The sequence below is a fragment of the Plectropomus leopardus genome, chromosome 20 (genome assembly GCF_008729295.1).
Source record: "Plectropomus leopardus isolate mb chromosome 20, YSFRI_Pleo_2.0, whole genome shotgun sequence".
In the NCBI taxonomy this organism is placed as follows: Eukaryota; Metazoa; Chordata; class Actinopteri; order Perciformes; family Serranidae; genus Plectropomus; species Plectropomus leopardus.
The window spans coordinates 9,823,891-9,840,644 of record NC_056482.1 but is presented as its reverse complement, the minus strand read 5'-3'; the positions used below and the strand labels follow the sequence as shown (position 1 = coordinate 9,840,644).

Here is a 16,754-nt window from a genome sequence, read left to right as displayed (position 1 = left end):
GCACTGCTAACACAGTGCTCATGCTGAATAGCTTCCATGCAGTGCACTAAATTATTATGTCAACCCCCCTCTCATTTTCTTTCCACAGTGCTGCTTTGATTCATGCAGCCCACTTTAGAACAAACACCCCGTCCGAAAGGACTGCTCCCTGTGATGCAGGTCATAGATCATCCTGCAGTCTTGGCTTCACAAAGCCAAATTTCTGTGACTTTTAATGTATGAAAAAACACTGGACAAATGAGGAGATACCCATGTGCCTCTTTTAAACTGAGCAAACACATTTTTTTGTGTGAGTTGCACCTGGGTTGAAACAAACCTAGGTGGCCTAGTTAGAGTGGTGACACGCGAGCAGTTCTTGCTTCTTTGTAAAAGTTGATGATGCAAACTAAAGCCAGCTGCACACATTTGGCCTTAACTACATCTCAATCCAAAAAACACGCATGCGACAATGTAGTTAGGTTTTAAAGGTGTCAGATCTGAGTAATTTGAGCACATACTGTTTGTCATCCAGTATGTCATCCATTTGTTCAGATCAAATTAGCTGATTGGGTGAAACGGGGCGACAGAGATTAGCTGACAGTGAGATGCATCATCAGCAATACAGAATCTGTGTGTGTGTGTGTGTGTGTGTGTGCTGACGATCTCTGCTTATTCTCAGTGCTCTCTTGAACTTGCTTTGTGCAGCAGCACACCAAAGTGCAACAACCAGACTGCCCTCCTGTGGGAATAGGAAGTATTACATATTCATAACTGGGTCTGTTCCCACTTTGATAATGGAAGCTAAAGCTGGTCTCACAGTATGTCAACAGTATTGATCTGCCAATTCTGATTACTATATAGTGAAGGCTTTGCAGCTGCAGGAATATTATATGTTAATAAAATATTCATCTTATAGCCTTGGCTTATATGATTAGTGAAGTGCTGCTGAGTTTATAAGAGGTTTCCTATCTATGTCAGTGATCCTGCACAAAAAGTCCTGTTTGATGATTGGATACTACTGACAAAGAATATATATGATTCAGATGCAGAGAGGATTGTATTTTGTTCATTTTTAACCCTTTAAAACCTGGAGCAAGTTCATTTTTTTCATGCCGATTTCAGACACCTTTGACAAGTATTTAAAGGTTTGAAACGTGAGGAAATTGGTTTGATTTCTTAAGAACGTGGGAAAAGGCAATGAGCAACTTTGTAAGAATGGTTCCACAAATTGCAAGAAATTAATAGATTATTAAAAAAATATATTTTTTAAAAAGCTAGAGAAAAATGTCTAGGGAAAAAAGAAAAAAAGGCAGGGAAAAATATTTTCATAATTACATATTTTTAAAATGATGCTACTGAATTATGTTACAGAATTATTATTGTTTATTTCTTTGTTTATTATTAAATCTTCTTCTTATTTCTTTTTTTTATATACTTATTTTCAGGTACTTTTCTTGTAATAAATCAAGCCAATTTGCTGAGGTTTAAAGGGGTAAAGTAAGCTATAGTTTATTTCTGCAATCCAAACCGTATTAAATCTCTGTACTGTCGACTGAACTCTCCAAAAGTAAAAACAGTTTAAAGTTCCTTTCAGGTTCCTTTTTTTTGAATTCGTGTGGCTTCATATGTATTACAACTTGTGTGTGGTGACGTCCTCTCCAATGCTCCTAAATGACTCCTGTGTACACATACATTTGCAACAGAAATTAAATTAATATACCTGAATTTACACCTGCGTCACGGCAACAACCACCAGAAGCCCGCCTCGGCCTTTCCAAATGTTGTGTACTTGTTAAGTTGATATATGGATGTTATATTTACACCTGGCGAGGGCTCTCATGAAAAAGCCTCCCTCTCTCAGCTGCAGGGCTGCTGACTGCAGGTTGAATTCTGCCTTACTGGCCACACGGCACACAGGGAAACAGATGGGTAATAAGGTCACAGCAGACGTACCTCTCACAAGCACAGACAAATTGCAGACGCACCAGCTGTGCTGACTCAGGACAACATTAGACTCAGGGGAATTGAATTAAGGTCTCTTTTTGTAATGAGGGAAGTTGTTGCTTTGTGTGTTATTTGCCTTTCATGTGAAGGCTATTGGTACGTGGAAATAAAAAATAAATAAATAAAAAAAAGATTTAAGGGTCCTAAAAACCTGTTTTCTCAGTCTGCTTCCTTAATCTGAATGCTGGTTTTCTACACCACACTATTTTCTGCCAAAGTTGCCACAGTTTTAAACCTGAGAGATGAAAGAGAAATACTAGTGCCACCAGCAGGTCAAAATTTTACAATATACTGAACAAAAATGAAACACAATACATTTCTTTTTGCATTTTTTACAGGTATAAGTAAAAAGCAGTGTTCCTACAGCGTAAAATGAGTTAGATTTAAGACTTTTGTAAAGCCACTAGGAATTAAATTTAGGACCAATTATACAATAACCAGAACTGGAGACACAAAAAATAGAAACCAAATTGATGAGAAATTTTGTCAAAAAGCTAATGTTGACCTGGAGGTTGTGACATCAGCTGGATTTCATTGGTCAAAACATATTTCCACGGGTGGAAATCAAAGAAAAACCCAGTTATATCTAAATATTTTTCACGTGCATGAATGTTATGCAAAGCGTGTACGAGCATGACATTTTTTTAGAGTCCTTTAATAAATTACTCAATTAATTCTTTTGAATCTTTTTGGATACCTTTACCTTCATATATCGGTGACATCATTTACTCTAGTCTGGGATTTGTGTGTGTCTCCGCTTAAATTTACCTGTGACAATGGGCTGCAAAAATGTGGGTCCCCAGAGTAGATTTCTTGTCTTCTCCCTTGTTTTCCTTGTCCTAACATATCTTCTAAAACACACAATGAAAAATAGAAAAGTCATAATAAAATCATATCCTGACCACTTCACTCTGCATGTGGTCTATACATAGTAATGACACCATGAGCAGTGGTGGAAGAAGTATTCAGATCCTTTACTTAATTAATATAACTAATACTAAACAGTGAAAATACTCTGTTGCATGTAAAAAAAAATTTAAAAAATTAAAAATCAATCAAAACACAAAGTTAATGGAAATAATAGGGAAAAAGACATCTCAAAATTGTTTTAAAAAGAATGAAAATAAACCACCCCCCAATTTGAAATTATGGGGGAAAAAAGTAAAGAAAAAAACCTAAAAAAAAAAAAAAAAAAATGTAAATTATCAAAAACGAAAATATAATATAATCATAAAAAATTTTAGAAAAACAACTCAAAATTATTAAAAAGAACAAGGAAAAAAGTAACTAAATATATATCAAAACAGTTTGCAATTAATTTTCTGTGACGACTGATTAATAAAACTAATGTGCAGCTGTGCTAGTATAAACTGTTCAAAACAGCATAACAAACATATTTTAACTCTTGATGTGCTTGATGCAAAAATCTTAATTTGTAAAGTAACTGAAATGTTCAGTTGAATATACAATATTTCCCTCTGAAATGTAATGAGGTAAACGTGGCATGAAAAGAGGATACTCAAGTTAAGTACCTAAAATTTGTACTTAAGTACAGCACTTGAGAAAATGTAATTAGTTACATCCCACTACTATGTCTGACAAAGATACAGCATCTAGTGTAAAATGTTTCCCTGCTGTGCAGTTTTATAAAGCCCGTTTAAGTCAATGGTGAACACAGGGTAAATATTTTTGTGTATGAAACGGAAGAACCTACAGCACGAAGCTTGACATTATTTGACGGAGTATGAGGGAAATTATTGGATTTTTAAACATAATAATGAAAGACTTCAGCTGGTGCTCATGATAACCATCAGATAACTTCAGAGGTGAAAACTAGTTAGCGCTAACTAACTAACTGAGCTAATTAGCGACACCTGCGTAACTTTACCTTTTTTTAGGACGTAGTTATCGGCGTTTGGGCTCATTTCCTGTCGCCCAGCCTCGTCAGTCATTGGTGGTATTATCCGGCTCCCTAAATATCGCTGGAGGGCTGTGCAAAACCTACTTTCAGACATAATGCTGAGTTTTATTACTCACAGTCTTGTGATGCTAACAAGCCGACAGCGACCACACTTCTTTAAAAGCTACGAGAAAAATGACGCATGCGCGGAATGGATCTGAAGGCAAACGGCACGCGCGGACAGTCACAGTAAACAAGAGGCCTGTATCATTAAAATAAATGATAAAATAACTAAATAAAGCTAAATTATTTCACCATCAAGAGGAACCGTGTTGGAAGTCATAATAATAATAATAATAATAAGAAGAAGAAGAAACATTATTTATAAAGCACATTTCATACAAGGCAGAGTGCTTCAAATGACAACAGACAGAATCAACATAAAACAGGCTAGCAGGGTAATTCAGTTTAAAAGGACTTAAACGGTTAAAAACAAAAATAAAGTGATTTTTAAAAATCTTTATAATTACTATCTTAAACCTTTGAAATTTAAAATCTTAAAATCATTAGATAATTTAAGACTAAAACCATAAGTAATAAAATTAAGTCATCTCAGCTCACACATGGCAGTGACCTGTGACTGATGTGTTCATGGATTCACTCCTACAGCTCAGTTAAACACAAATGAGTGGAGAGGGCAAAGTTCTGCATGTTGCAACATGAATAAATAAATACATCTCAGGATGTGAAAGAGTAATCAGTACTAAACACAATATAGTCCGTCCTGCATTATTGTGTCTTTCTTTTATAAACATCCACAGTATATAAAAAAAAAAAGTTGTTTGTATAATTGGGCATTTTGAAGGAAAGGAGAAATAAAATTGTTCTTCTAGTATTTTTTGTAAACACTGGTTACATATGGAGATGGTGGAAAAACAAAACTAAGGACAAATTCTGGTAACACTGGTATACTGCAGAAGCTATCACGTAATTATGTACAGTCATTATATGTTGTCAGAACTGTGTGGAGTACAGTAAGGTAGACTTGCTTTCACGTGATGTCATCTATTTTAATTTTATTTTTAGTTATTTATTTTATCATTTAGTTCATTTATTTTTATTCTGTCCCGGCCATGTTTTAATTCTGTTACAAGTACTTTTATTTCTGTGTTTACTGCAAATATTCTTTTCGAACAGCATTTATTCATACTGGGATGGTTTGCTGTTGTTATTTTTGTTTTGTGATTGTTTCTCTTATTGGTTTGGTATTACTTTTGGTTCTTTTTGTCACGTTACTTATGCGTGAAACTCCTCTCTTGAAACAAAGTGCTTTGACAAACAAGTGCCACTTTGTAAACTCTGTTTCTAAAGGTGCAATATAAATAAAGTTATTATTATTATTATTATTATTTTTATTATTATTATCCCATTCCTGCCAATATATTGCCCTAAATCTTACACACTGGTCCTTTAAGTTGAGCTAGAATAGTTTCACATTTGCTATAAAACTTACCCCAAAAAACAACTGATGATTAGTTGTGATTTATTTGCCTTTAAGTTACATTCTGTATTCACAAAGACTTTTCAGGGCATTTTCTTCTTCACTATTAGCAACTATATCCACTCAAATAGCCATTACCTGTGTGTGCACATTGAATGTTATGTGGTTGTGTCTTGGTTTTTTTCCCCCCATGAAACAAATACTTGGAACCTTGATGTTCATAGTCTGATGACTCAGTAGTCAGCCACTAAAACAAAGTAAAATATTAATCCATTTATTTATTCGGCTGTAGGAGTAAACACATACGGGGGCAGCACAGCACACACAAGCCACAGGTCAATGCACTATCAGCGCTGAGATGAGGAGTATAAAAATAGTGGCTATATTTCAGGCAATCAGAATTTCAGCTGGACAGAAAGACTGACAGGATGGAGAAATCAATGATTCTGTTTTCTGTGCTGCTCCTGGGGTGGACCTGGACCTTCCAGGGCGTCCCTGCTGACGAACAGGTGACTGACTGAACGCTCCATTTCCTCTCTGAAAATTCATCTCTATCCTTTTTTTTGGTCGATTATATTCTCTTTTTTTATTGCAGATAATCACAGTTTTGTCAGATTAAAAATGGATATAACATGTGACAGGAAATGAATTAGGAAATTAATGTTATGGGGAATATTTGGACAAAAAAAGGTTTGGAATGTCACTGTGTCTCTGAGCGAGTGTGTCTGTGGCTGTGGGACAGGTGGAGGGTACTGAGAGTACGACCACAGACGAGGAGGGTCCCACTGTTAATGCAACTCTGCGCGAAGCAGCTGTGTTCAACGCAACAGGTCAACTTACAAACACTCACTGTTCATGTAGACGTTTTATTCAGAAGCTCTTACTTTTGTCCCCTCTCTGTGCTACTTCCTGTGTCTCTCTCTTCCTGTAGAGGACTGTCAAAAAGCACCAGAATCAGGTCCATGTTTGGCGTACATTCCACGTTTGTTCTACAACTCCACCTCAAAGAGATGCGAGGAATTTATCTATGGAGGGTGTAGGGGAAACCTGAACAACTTTATTAGTGTGTCTGTGTGTTTGGAGACTTGTCACCGTGCAGGTGAGGAGTACAAACCTCATGTTTCAAACATCCTGGAAAACTTGTGTATGAAAGTTTTGAGTGACCAAGCTCCAAAATGCTGATTGGCCATTGAACTTAACATGATTCATCTTTAAGACATGTCTGTGATACAGTTTCTGGGTATTTAATCCTTTTGTGCCTGAGAGAAATGGACTGATTTCTTTCAAAGACATGGGAAGGCAACGAGCAATTTTACAAGACGGCCCAAATGTACCAACAAATTATGAGAAAATTACCTTAAAAAAGCAAACAAAAAACCCAACAATTGAATATATATATATATATATATATATATATATATATATATATATATTCCTTTTTTTCTTTTAAATATATATTTTAAAGTATTATATTGCAATTTTCTGGACATTTTCCACTTGTTTTATATATCATAATAATGATACGATACAATACCATACCATACCATACGATTTTTCCCATGTTTTTGAAAAACCTCAAAAATCTCAAACCTTTCTTTTTTCAGGTTTCAGAGGTTTACATGCTAGTGAAGAAGACTAATGTCAATGTGAACTTCATATTGACTGTGCAGCACCTACACATCCATTCATGCAAATGTACAGCAAAATCATTTCATGTCATTTCCATCTTTTATAGAGGAAAAAGAAGAAGAAGAGCACCCAACAGCACAGAGTTTGGACTCCTGAAGTTTTGTTTTTGGAGAAGCAGCAGAATCTGTTTCCTGATGGCTACTAATGAAATGAAGAGGCATCTGAAGTAACCCAAAAACATGAACCATATGGAGCATATCATGCAGAATACAAATAAAGCAATGCATTACTATTTTTGACTTTTAGCTGACATTTAGAGAAGATTGATGTGGGCGACAGACTTCCTGGAGTCCATAAAATAACAGTGAATTAATCAATAACAAAGACAGAGAAAACCGAAACACTGAAATTAATGAAATTAATGTAAATTAATTCACATTATCTTATAAGATAATATATATATATGTTAAGTATAGATTACCTGCAGGCCAGCTGCTTCTCCTATTATAGGAGTTATTGGGAAATAATCAGATGCAAATAGACCAAATGCAGCTGTTTCAGTGAAAAGGGATTTAACTCTCGCCACTCCTGACAGCAGCTGCCCTCCTTGTTTATTTTGCACTTCTTTGTTGTGGCCATGTCTGCTGTTAGACAGCATTTGTATGCATGTTAACCATCTGGTCATGAAAAACACATTGGTCTTGCATACTTGGTGCATGTCAAACTGCACGATAGTTCGACCATTGTTTTGTGAATGAAAACAATGCAAGGTAATCTTGCTTGAAAAAGCAATATTGTATGGGAGGGGGGCACATAAAACAGAGGTTGAAGGACACGACATAGGCCATTTAAAACCAGTATGCGGGCCACAATTGACCCCCGGGCCTCACTTTGAATATGCCTGACTTATTATGAACCACCTCTAAGTTATTACATCAGGTGTTTATGAATTATTACAAAACATCTTTAAGTTGCACACTGTACTTTTTCTGTTTATCTGAATATAATAAAATTTTGTGTTCACGTAGCCATCTCCTTATCTCACTCTTTCTTAATCTTCCATCTCAGCTCAAACATGGCAGTGACCTGTGACTGATGTGTTTCATGGATTCACTCCTACAGCTCAGTTAAACACAAATGAGCGGAGAGGGCAAAGTTCTGCATGTTGCAACATGAATAAATAAATATATCTCAGGATGTGAAAGAGTAATCAGTACTAAACACAATATAGTCCGTCCTGCATTATTGTGTCTTTCTTTTATAAACATCCACAGTAAAAAAAAAAAAAAAAAATTGTATAATTGGCCATTTTGAAGGAAAGGAGAAATAAAGATTGTCCTTCTAGTATTTTTTATAAACACTGGTTACATATGGAGGTGGTGGAAAAACAAACCTAAGGACAAATTCTGGTAACACTGGTATTCTGCAGAAGCTATCACGTAATTATGTACAGTCATTATATGTTGTCAGAACTGTGTGGAGTACAGTAAGGTAGACTTGCTTTCACGTGATGTCGTCTATTTTAATTTTATTTTTAGTTATTCATTTTATCATTTAGTTCATTTATTTTTATTCTGTCCCAGCCATGTTTAATTCTGTTACAAGTACTTTTATTTCTGTGTTTACTGCAAATATTCTTTTCGAACAGCATTTATTCATACTGGGATGGTTTGCTGTTGTTATTTTTGTTTTGTGATTGTTTCTCTTATTGGTTTGGTATTACTTTTGGTTCTTTTTGTCACGTTACTTATGCGTGAAACTCCTCTCTTGAAACAAAGTGCTTTGACAAACAAGTGCCACTTTGTAAACTCTGTTTCTAAAGGTGCAATATAAATAAAGTTATTATTATTATTATTATTATTTTTATTATTATATCCCATTCCTGCCAATATATTGCCCTAAATCTTACACACTGGTCCTTTAAGTTGAGCTAGAATAGTTTCACATTTTGCTATAAAACTTACCCCAAAAAACAACTGATGATTAGTTGTGATTTATTTGCCTTTAAGTTACATTCTGTATTCACAAAGACTTTTCAGTGCATTTTCTTCTTCACTATTAGCGACTATATCCACTCAAATAGCCATTACCTGTGTGTGCACATTGAATGTTATGTGGATGTGTCTTGGTTTTTTTCCCCCCATGAAACAAATACTTGGAAACCTTGATGTTCATAGTCTGATGACTCAGTAGTCAGCCACTAAAACAAAGTAAAATATTAATCCATTTATTTATTCGGCTGTAGGAGTAAACACATACGGGGGCAGCACAGCACACACAAGCCACAGGTCAATGCACTATCAGCGCTGTGATGAGGAGTATAAAAATAGTGGCTATATTTCAGGCAATCAGAATTTCAGCTGGACAGAAAGACTGACAGGATGGAGAAATCAATGATTCTGTTTTCTGTGCTGCTCCTGGGGTGGACCTGGACCTTCCAGGGCGTCCCTGCTGACGAACAGGTGACTGACTGAACGCTCCATTTCCTCTCTGAAAATTCATCTCTATCCTTTTTTTTGGTCGATTATATTCTCTTTTTTATTGCAGATAATCACAGGTTTGTCAGATTAAAAATGGATATAACGTGACAGGATAAGACATTAATGCTGCATTTTTTTTTTTTTTTTAAGTTTGGGATAAAAACATCTCATTTTATAAAATGTGACTGAGCTTCAGTAAAAAAGCTGGACTATGACTTTACAGAATGTCTCATGTCAACAAAATTGGAGAAAGTGTTTAACTAGTTCAAGTGAATGTTATGGGGAATATTTGGACAAAAAAAGGTTTGGAATGTCACTGTGTCTCTGAGCGAGTGTGTCTGTGGCTGTGGGACAGGTGGAGGGTACTGAGAGTACGACCACAGACGAGGAGGGTCCCACTGTTAATGCAACTCTGCGCGAAGCAGCTGTGTTCAACGCAACAGGTCAACTTACAAACACTCACTGTTCATGTAGACGCTTTATTCAGAAGCTCTTACTTTTGTCCCCTCTCTGTGCTACTTCCTGTGTCTCTCTCTTCCTGTAGAGGACTGTCAAAAAGCACCAGAAACAGGTCCATGTAAGGCGTACATTCCACGTTTCTTCTACAACTCCACCTCAATGAGATGTGAGGAATTTACCTATGGAGGGTGTATGGGAAACCTGAACAACTTTGCAGATGTGTCTGTGTGTTTGGAGAAATGTCACCATGCAGGTGAGGAGTGAAGTACAAACGTCATGTTTCAATAATCCTGAAAAACTTCCATCTTTAAGACATGTCTGTGATGCAGTTTCTGAGAAAAATGGACTGGTTTCTTTCAAAGACATGGGAAGGAAATGAGCAATGTTACAAGAAATGGCCCAAAAAAATAGCAACAAATTAGCGACTTTTTTTTAAAAAAAAGAAAAGAAGCAAAAAAAAACAACAATTTAAAAAATATAAACATATATATTTCCTTTTTTTATTAAGAGTATTATAAATATAATTTTCTGGACATTTCCCAATTGTTTTGTCAATCATCATAATGATACGATACCATACCATACCATACCATACGATTTTTTCCCATTGTTTTTAAAGAACTCAAACTTTTTTTTCTGTTTCGGTTTCAGAGGTTTACATGCTAGTGAAGAAGACTAAAGTCAATGTGAACTTCATATTGACTGTGCAGCACCTACACATCCATTCATGCAAATGTACAGCAAAATCATTTCATGTCATTTCCATCTTTTATAGAGGAAAAAGAAGAAGAAGAAGAAGAAGAAGAGAACCCAACAGCACAGAGTTTGGACTCCTGAAGTTTTGTTTTTGGAGAAGCAGCAGAATCTGTTTCCTGATGGCTACTAATGAAATGAAGAGGCATCTGAAGTAACCCAAAAACATGAACCATATGGAGCACATCATGCAGAATACAAATAAAGCAATGCATTACTATTTTTGACTTTTATCTGACATTTGGGGAAGATTGATGTGGTCGACAGACTTCCTGGAGTCCAAAAATAACACTGAATTAATCAATAACAAAGACTGAGAAAACCAAAACACTGAAATGAAATTAATGTAAATTCATTTACATTATCTCAAATGCATTTCTTATAAATTAAATCATTTAAAATTATGAAATCTGAAATAAATTTCTTTATTTTAACACATTTGTTGGAAGTGTCTCATGCATTTACAATGTTTATAATAAACAGTTTGATATGTGGCAAAAATTGAGTCCGTATGGATTAAATTGCAGTAGCATATGGATATATTTATGTAGAATATAAGTAACATAAATACAAAATTTACAAAATTTACTCATCTCAAACTCACCTGAAATGTCTATCAGTGAGTGTTTTTCCTGATCATGTAATACCATGTATGACGCCATAAAGTGTGTGTTTCCTGGGACTGCTGAGGTGGTGGCTGATTGCTTAGGTTAGCAGCCACAGTGACAGGATGAAACTGGCTTTAGATGTCACCAACACCAACAGTCACAGTGTGTGAGGAGACATGTGTCGGACTTATGCCTGATGCAAGAGCACAGACAGAAAGAAAAAAAAGGTGTTGGTCATGACACTTGTAGAGAGGCTGGTTTTGCAGAACTTTGATCAAGCAAAGGTGAACTAAGCTTTGTGAAACCAATGCAGTGCCTGACTGAAAACATCAGGACTAGAAGATTTTGAAATCATCCCAAAAATGATAAAAAGTCTTGATAAGACCGTTTTGAAGGACTGCAACAAGTGGGAATCTGCAGAGAAACAAAGATTTAAAAACTGTTTTGCCGCTTCTTTCAAATATCATGTGATGAAAACACCAAAGTGTGTAACTATCCAGCAGCCAATGAGGCATCTATATTTTTATATTTATGGTGACATCACTGATTAGTTTGTGGACTCCTGTTTTGAAGCCTCAAGTTTGGCATTTTGGCAGTCTCCTTCTTGTTTTTTTTTTGCAGCCAGAAGTGACCATATTTGGACTAGAGCATGGTCACTGTGGGTGAGCGAGGGGTGGATCTGACTCATAGATTTCGTCTCGCAGACAGTTTGTCATTCATTTACTTAACAATTATTTTATACAGTCTGCAGTAACAATAGATGAAACGCTTTGGTCATATTGGAGTATTTGCAGCAAATTTGCAAAAACAGATGTCAATGTACTGCACGGCAGGTCAAGTTAAACACCAGGATCTCACAGCCGTGTCATAAAAAAGTGAAGCTGAATGATAATCAGCAGTCAGCTGTGGTGAAAAGTGAGTTTTAAAAACAACACCTCCACTAAAACAAGAGGTCTAACGGAGCTGCATCAGTGAAAAAAAAAGCCAAATTATTCAACCATTAAGCAGAAGAGTGTTGAAAGTCATTACTACACAAAATCAGTAGCCCGAGGCAGTTTATAAGATGTTAATGTAATAATTCTATCCATCAATAGACGTCCAAGTCTAGGTGATCAGCCATTTAAGCAACTCAGATGACACAAAGGTCAAAGTGAAAGATTAACCTGTGTATCTATTTTGCAGTGGGAATGAATAAATACGTGGGCAGCTCTGCAAACATGAGTCACAGATCAATGCACTGCCCGGGCTGAGATGAGGAGTGTAAGAATAGGAAAAGCTACAGAGTGGCTATATTTTAGGCAATCACTGCTTCAGCAGGTCAGAAAAGAGTGACAGGATAGAGAAATCACTGATTCTGTTTTCTGCCCTGTTCCTGGGGTAGACCAGGACTTTCCAAGGGGTCCCTGCTGACAATCAGGTGACTGACTGAACTCTCCAGTTCTCTCTGTGAATTAATTTTTGGTTGATTATATAGATGTCTTCTTTTGTCCGTTGCAAGGCTGCAATACAGGCTCATTATTGCAGATCATAACGTCTAGTTAAAAATGACTATAAAATGTAAAAGGACAAACTCTTTTAAATCTGAGCAAATTGGCTTGATATCATTCAAAAACATGGGGAGAAGGCCATGAGCAACAAAAGAAAATAATCACCCCAAAAGAGCAAGAAATTTGTAAGAAGTACAAGAAAATTACCTGAGAATTAGTATTACTAACTACGTAAATAAAAAATAGAAAATAAAGGAAATTATCTAAAAAAGTGCTTGAAATATTATAATAATTCTGTAACATATTGCAAATTCTGCAAATTCACAACAAATACCCACCCAGGTATGATAAAAGCATTTAACCCTTTGAAACCTTAGCACATTGGCTTGTTTTTTTGTTTTTTTTTTCAAAAACATGGGAAGAAGGCAATGCAATATATATATATTGATATATATATTTATATCTTTTCATAGTGGGTATTTGGTGTGTATTTGTGTGCATTAGTGTGTGTGTGTGTGTGTGTGTGTGTGTGTTGAAGCGCGTTGCATACACTTCTTACAAATGTCGATTCATCCTGAGTTTACCTTCAGTAGTGGCGCTCTGAAGCATCAGTTAACCCACAGCTGCATCTCCCCTTTGGCGTTGCATATGCCGACATGTACTTGGCACATTCTGCATCTACCCTTGAAGACGTTGCACACGGGGCCATTCACACACAGCCACACAGCATCCTCTGAAGGAAAATGCATTTAAAACATCATGCAGCCACTGACCTTAAATTGTAGAAAAATGATAAATAACAACAGCATCAACACCAGCATTTGGATGCAGAGATTTTAAATACAATACACCAAAATCCTTATTTAAACACTCTTTTATTTTACAATAATATTGCCTGTGTGTGACAGGTCATTAAATTATTACATTGTTTTCAAACAGGCACATTAACTCCTTTATTGTGGCTTATTCACCTATATTTTTAAAAATCTTATTCTGTATCCCTGTAGTTTTGATTCAGAGTAAGCACTGCAATAATTACAACAACTCGCACGGCTGGAAAACCAAAATTACACATATCTTCAAATCAACCGACATATAAACAGTACACTACCTTACGGGTTTTGGCGAATAAAAATCTGTGTTCAGTGCATAATGTGCATGGCAAGGGAGAAGATACATTCATCACCAGGTTGGCCACAGTTGTCGCTTCAGTCCTCGGTGTCGGAGCTGTCTGCCGGGTCGGTGTTGTGGGTCAGCATGTAGTTGTCCATGTCGATGGAGGGGCAGTTGTGGATGGAGTAACGCAGACGCTCGGCGAGGATGGCCTGGCTCGTGTACGGGGGCAAGCGGAAGAGGAAGAAGCAGGTCTGTGCAGTAGGGAGGCCGTTGACGGGCTGAATGATAAGCGGAGAAAGTTTATTGTTAGCACATGTGTTTTTCCTTATATAGAGAATCGTTCTTTTATTAGTGATGACCTCACCCTATCAACCTTGATGATTTGGAACTTCTGCGTGATATCAGCTGGGTTGGAAGGCAACCTGGACCGGCCAGAGACGAAACGTAGGAAAAGCACTCGCTCTTCATTGGTGAACTCCTCCAAGCTCTGCCAAAACCAGCCAATAAGCTGGTGGCTCTCTGTGATGTCACGGTAACGCACCAGCTTCTTTAGCATCTCAACGGAGACCTCTGGCAGGCCGCACACCAGCTGCTCCAGCTGCTGCGCCGTCAGCAGGGAGAGGAGGGGCACGGGAATGATGGTGGACATGCCCTCTCTGACTGCTGCCACCTGGACACAACAGAGCAACGTCAGCTTTGATACTTCTGAGGACGAGATAAAGGGAGCAACACCAGCACAACAGACAGGCTGTCTAGTGAGCGCTAATGGAGACTGGTGGGCAGACCGGCTCTTTAAAATGGATGAGTTTCAGATACAATGGAGAGAAATCCACACCAAAATGTTTATTATATAACAATGCTGCCTATGTGGGTCGAGTCTGGTTGTAGAATTTCACGGTTCGTGCCAGGGAAACAGAAATCTATGGTTGCTATAAACGTAACTAAACTGTTTTAAATTAATTAAGCCCTTCATTACACTACCTTTGAATGAGTGAATGAATGAAATTCAATGACACACATTTATGAAACAACCTTTAAAAGAACCTTCTTTTACATGAAAAACATTTTTAAGCAAAAAGCTTTTTTTTAACTATTTATATCATAACTCTCTCCCTGTTATCCATTTATATTGCTGTGAAAATATCACATTTCTCCTTCAAACAGCATATTTATTCAAGTTTCTTGCCATAAGCTACATTTTACAAAATAACATTGAACACATGATGAAAATGTTATAGTTGACCATTTAATGAACAGAGCTTTAACGCATCATAATTTAACTTGCTGCAACCTCCATGAGCTGTTCGTTGCGGCCACCGGTTGCTTAGAGGTAACGTCATTGAGCTCCCCTCCTGTTGATTTCACGGATTTGTTGCATTATTTTTATTTCTCTACACATACACTCCTCTAAGTGGTGTTGTGGTAGTCGATGAGGTGGGTCTTCTACTCAGCAGATGGATGGTTACACGGGAAGGTAAATACACCAGCTCTAGAGAGGGTCGTTTGAGTTTTTGCGTGGGCCGCTGTAGTTAGCAGCCCCTCCACAACAAGCCAAACAGCATTGGGAAAACACTGATTTTTAATGTTTACATGCTTTATTCAATGTTTTTAGCAGTTTAATTCATCTGCTCCATTTGTTTTAGGGAGGAAGAGACTCCTTTAGATAATCTGACTTCTGATTAAAACCTGTCGCACGTCTGGATCTTAAACTATCAGAGAATAAAGTGAGCACACATCAGCAGGTGCTGGTCTAGTGACCTGTTTGCGACGTGCAGAACAGCGAGGAGAAACACTGATTTGTAACATGAAACTGCTAAATGATTAAAGACAACTTACTGTCATTTAAAATAATCATTTGTTATTTGAAACTGCTTTCTTCAGTGTTTTTACTGGTTTTGATCACCTGATCTGTTTGTGTTTGAGAGGATGAGACTTTTGTGGCAGTAAGGTCCGAGTAAAAACCTTCTGAACAAAAAACACCGAAAAAAATTTAACAAGTTTCACCAGGTTGCAATCTACAATCCTCGCCACTAGATGCCACTAAATCCTACACACTGCTCCTTTAACAGCTAAAAATACTTCAAGTTCAAACCTGTGTATCCATTTCATGCAGCCTGTAGTCCAGAGCTCTCTCCACATATTCAGTCCGGTTGGCGAAGGTTAACGAGATGTTTTGACCTCCAGGAACCACAGGAGCCAGCCTTCCATCTGCACTGTGGGCCATAAATGAATCCAGTGGAATCATCTTCGGAGGGAGATAAGGCAGGAGTGAAAAAATAAATTAGTTTGGAAAGAGGAAGTGAGAGGTTTGGAAACAAATAATGAAAGGTAGAGGGGTGGACTCTGCACTAAGACAATTTGCATAATATCTCACCACATGGAAATTATCCTCTGTGATTCCACTGTTTTCCAGGTGAAGGATGCCCTGGAGGGTGCGGTAGGTGAGCAGGTCCACCTCCTCCAAGTCAGGACCTCCCAGTGGCATCGAGCAAAGCTGTTTCCACACCCACGGAGCCAGATGTAGGTCCAGAGGTTTCTTGGTGCGGATAGCCACAGCCATGAGGATGCCCAGGAAGCGAAACTGGACCATGTGATCCTCTGAGAGCGCCGCTGGGTTCAACAGGAACCTGTGAGGATAGACAGTCAATGCCAGAGGTAGAGATTATTTCTGAACATTTGATTCAAGTTGGTGACTATTAAAAGAGAACATAAAATTCACACCTATCAGTGTTGCTGCCCACATCTGCAAAGCTGTTGGGAGTATGAATCAGAAGATCCACAACACCAGACTGCAGCTCCTGGTGAAAACACATTGTAATTTGTCAATTTACAAAAAGC

The 16,754-nt window shown here is 37.3% G+C and overlaps 2 protein-coding genes across 5 annotated transcripts in view; one reads left to right on the top strand and one right to left on the bottom strand.

Annotated features, from left to right (window-relative positions):
• Positions 1 to 5,768: 5,768 nt before the first annotated feature.
• Positions 5,769 to 11,206, top strand: LOC121960078 (kunitz-type protease inhibitor 2-like). The gene is made up of 7 exons (XM_042509678.1): positions 5,769 to 5,893; positions 6,127 to 6,214; positions 6,316 to 6,503; positions 9,344 to 9,475; positions 9,849 to 9,936; positions 10,038 to 10,205; positions 10,728 to 11,206. Exons 1-7 carry the CDS (start codon positions 5,813 to 5,815, stop codon positions 10,787 to 10,789), a joined length of 807 nt encoding a protein of 268 aa, XP_042365612.1. The 5' UTR covers positions 5,769 to 5,812; the 3' UTR covers positions 10,790 to 11,206.
• Positions 11,207 to 13,656: 2,450 nt separating this feature from the next.
• The window catches only part of LOC121959444 (probable E3 ubiquitin-protein ligase HERC1), a 51,301-nt gene continuing 48,203 nt past the window's right edge, over positions 13,657 to 16,754 (bottom strand). For all 4 annotated transcript variants that reach the window (XM_042508717.1, XM_042508713.1, XM_042508716.1 and 1 more), the window contains 5 exons: positions 16,638 to 16,714; positions 16,291 to 16,543; positions 16,009 to 16,161; positions 14,281 to 14,586; positions 13,657 to 14,194 (listed from right to left, as the gene is read on the bottom strand). In XM_042508717.1, coding sequence (XP_042364651.1) covers positions 14,009 to 14,194; positions 14,281 to 14,586; positions 16,009 to 16,161; positions 16,291 to 16,543; positions 16,638 to 16,714 — 975 coding nt within the window. In that variant the 3' untranslated portion in view covers positions 13,657 to 14,008. The remainder of the gene's footprint in view (positions 14,195 to 14,280; positions 14,587 to 16,008; positions 16,162 to 16,290; positions 16,544 to 16,637; positions 16,715 to 16,754) is intronic.

Coding starts and splice junctions, on each gene's coding strand:
- LOC121960078 (XM_042509678.1), top strand. CDS start 5,813: ATGGAGAAATCAATGATTCTGTTTTCTGTGCTGCTCCTGGGGTGGACC. Junction 6,215..6,315: donor AGCTGTGTTCAACGCAACAG/GTCAACTTACAA, acceptor CTCTTCCTGTAG/AGGACTGTCAAAAAGCACCA. Junction 9,476..9,848: donor GCGTCCCTGCTGACGAACAG/GTGACTGACTGA, acceptor GCTGTGGGACAG/GTGGAGGGTACTGAGAGTAC.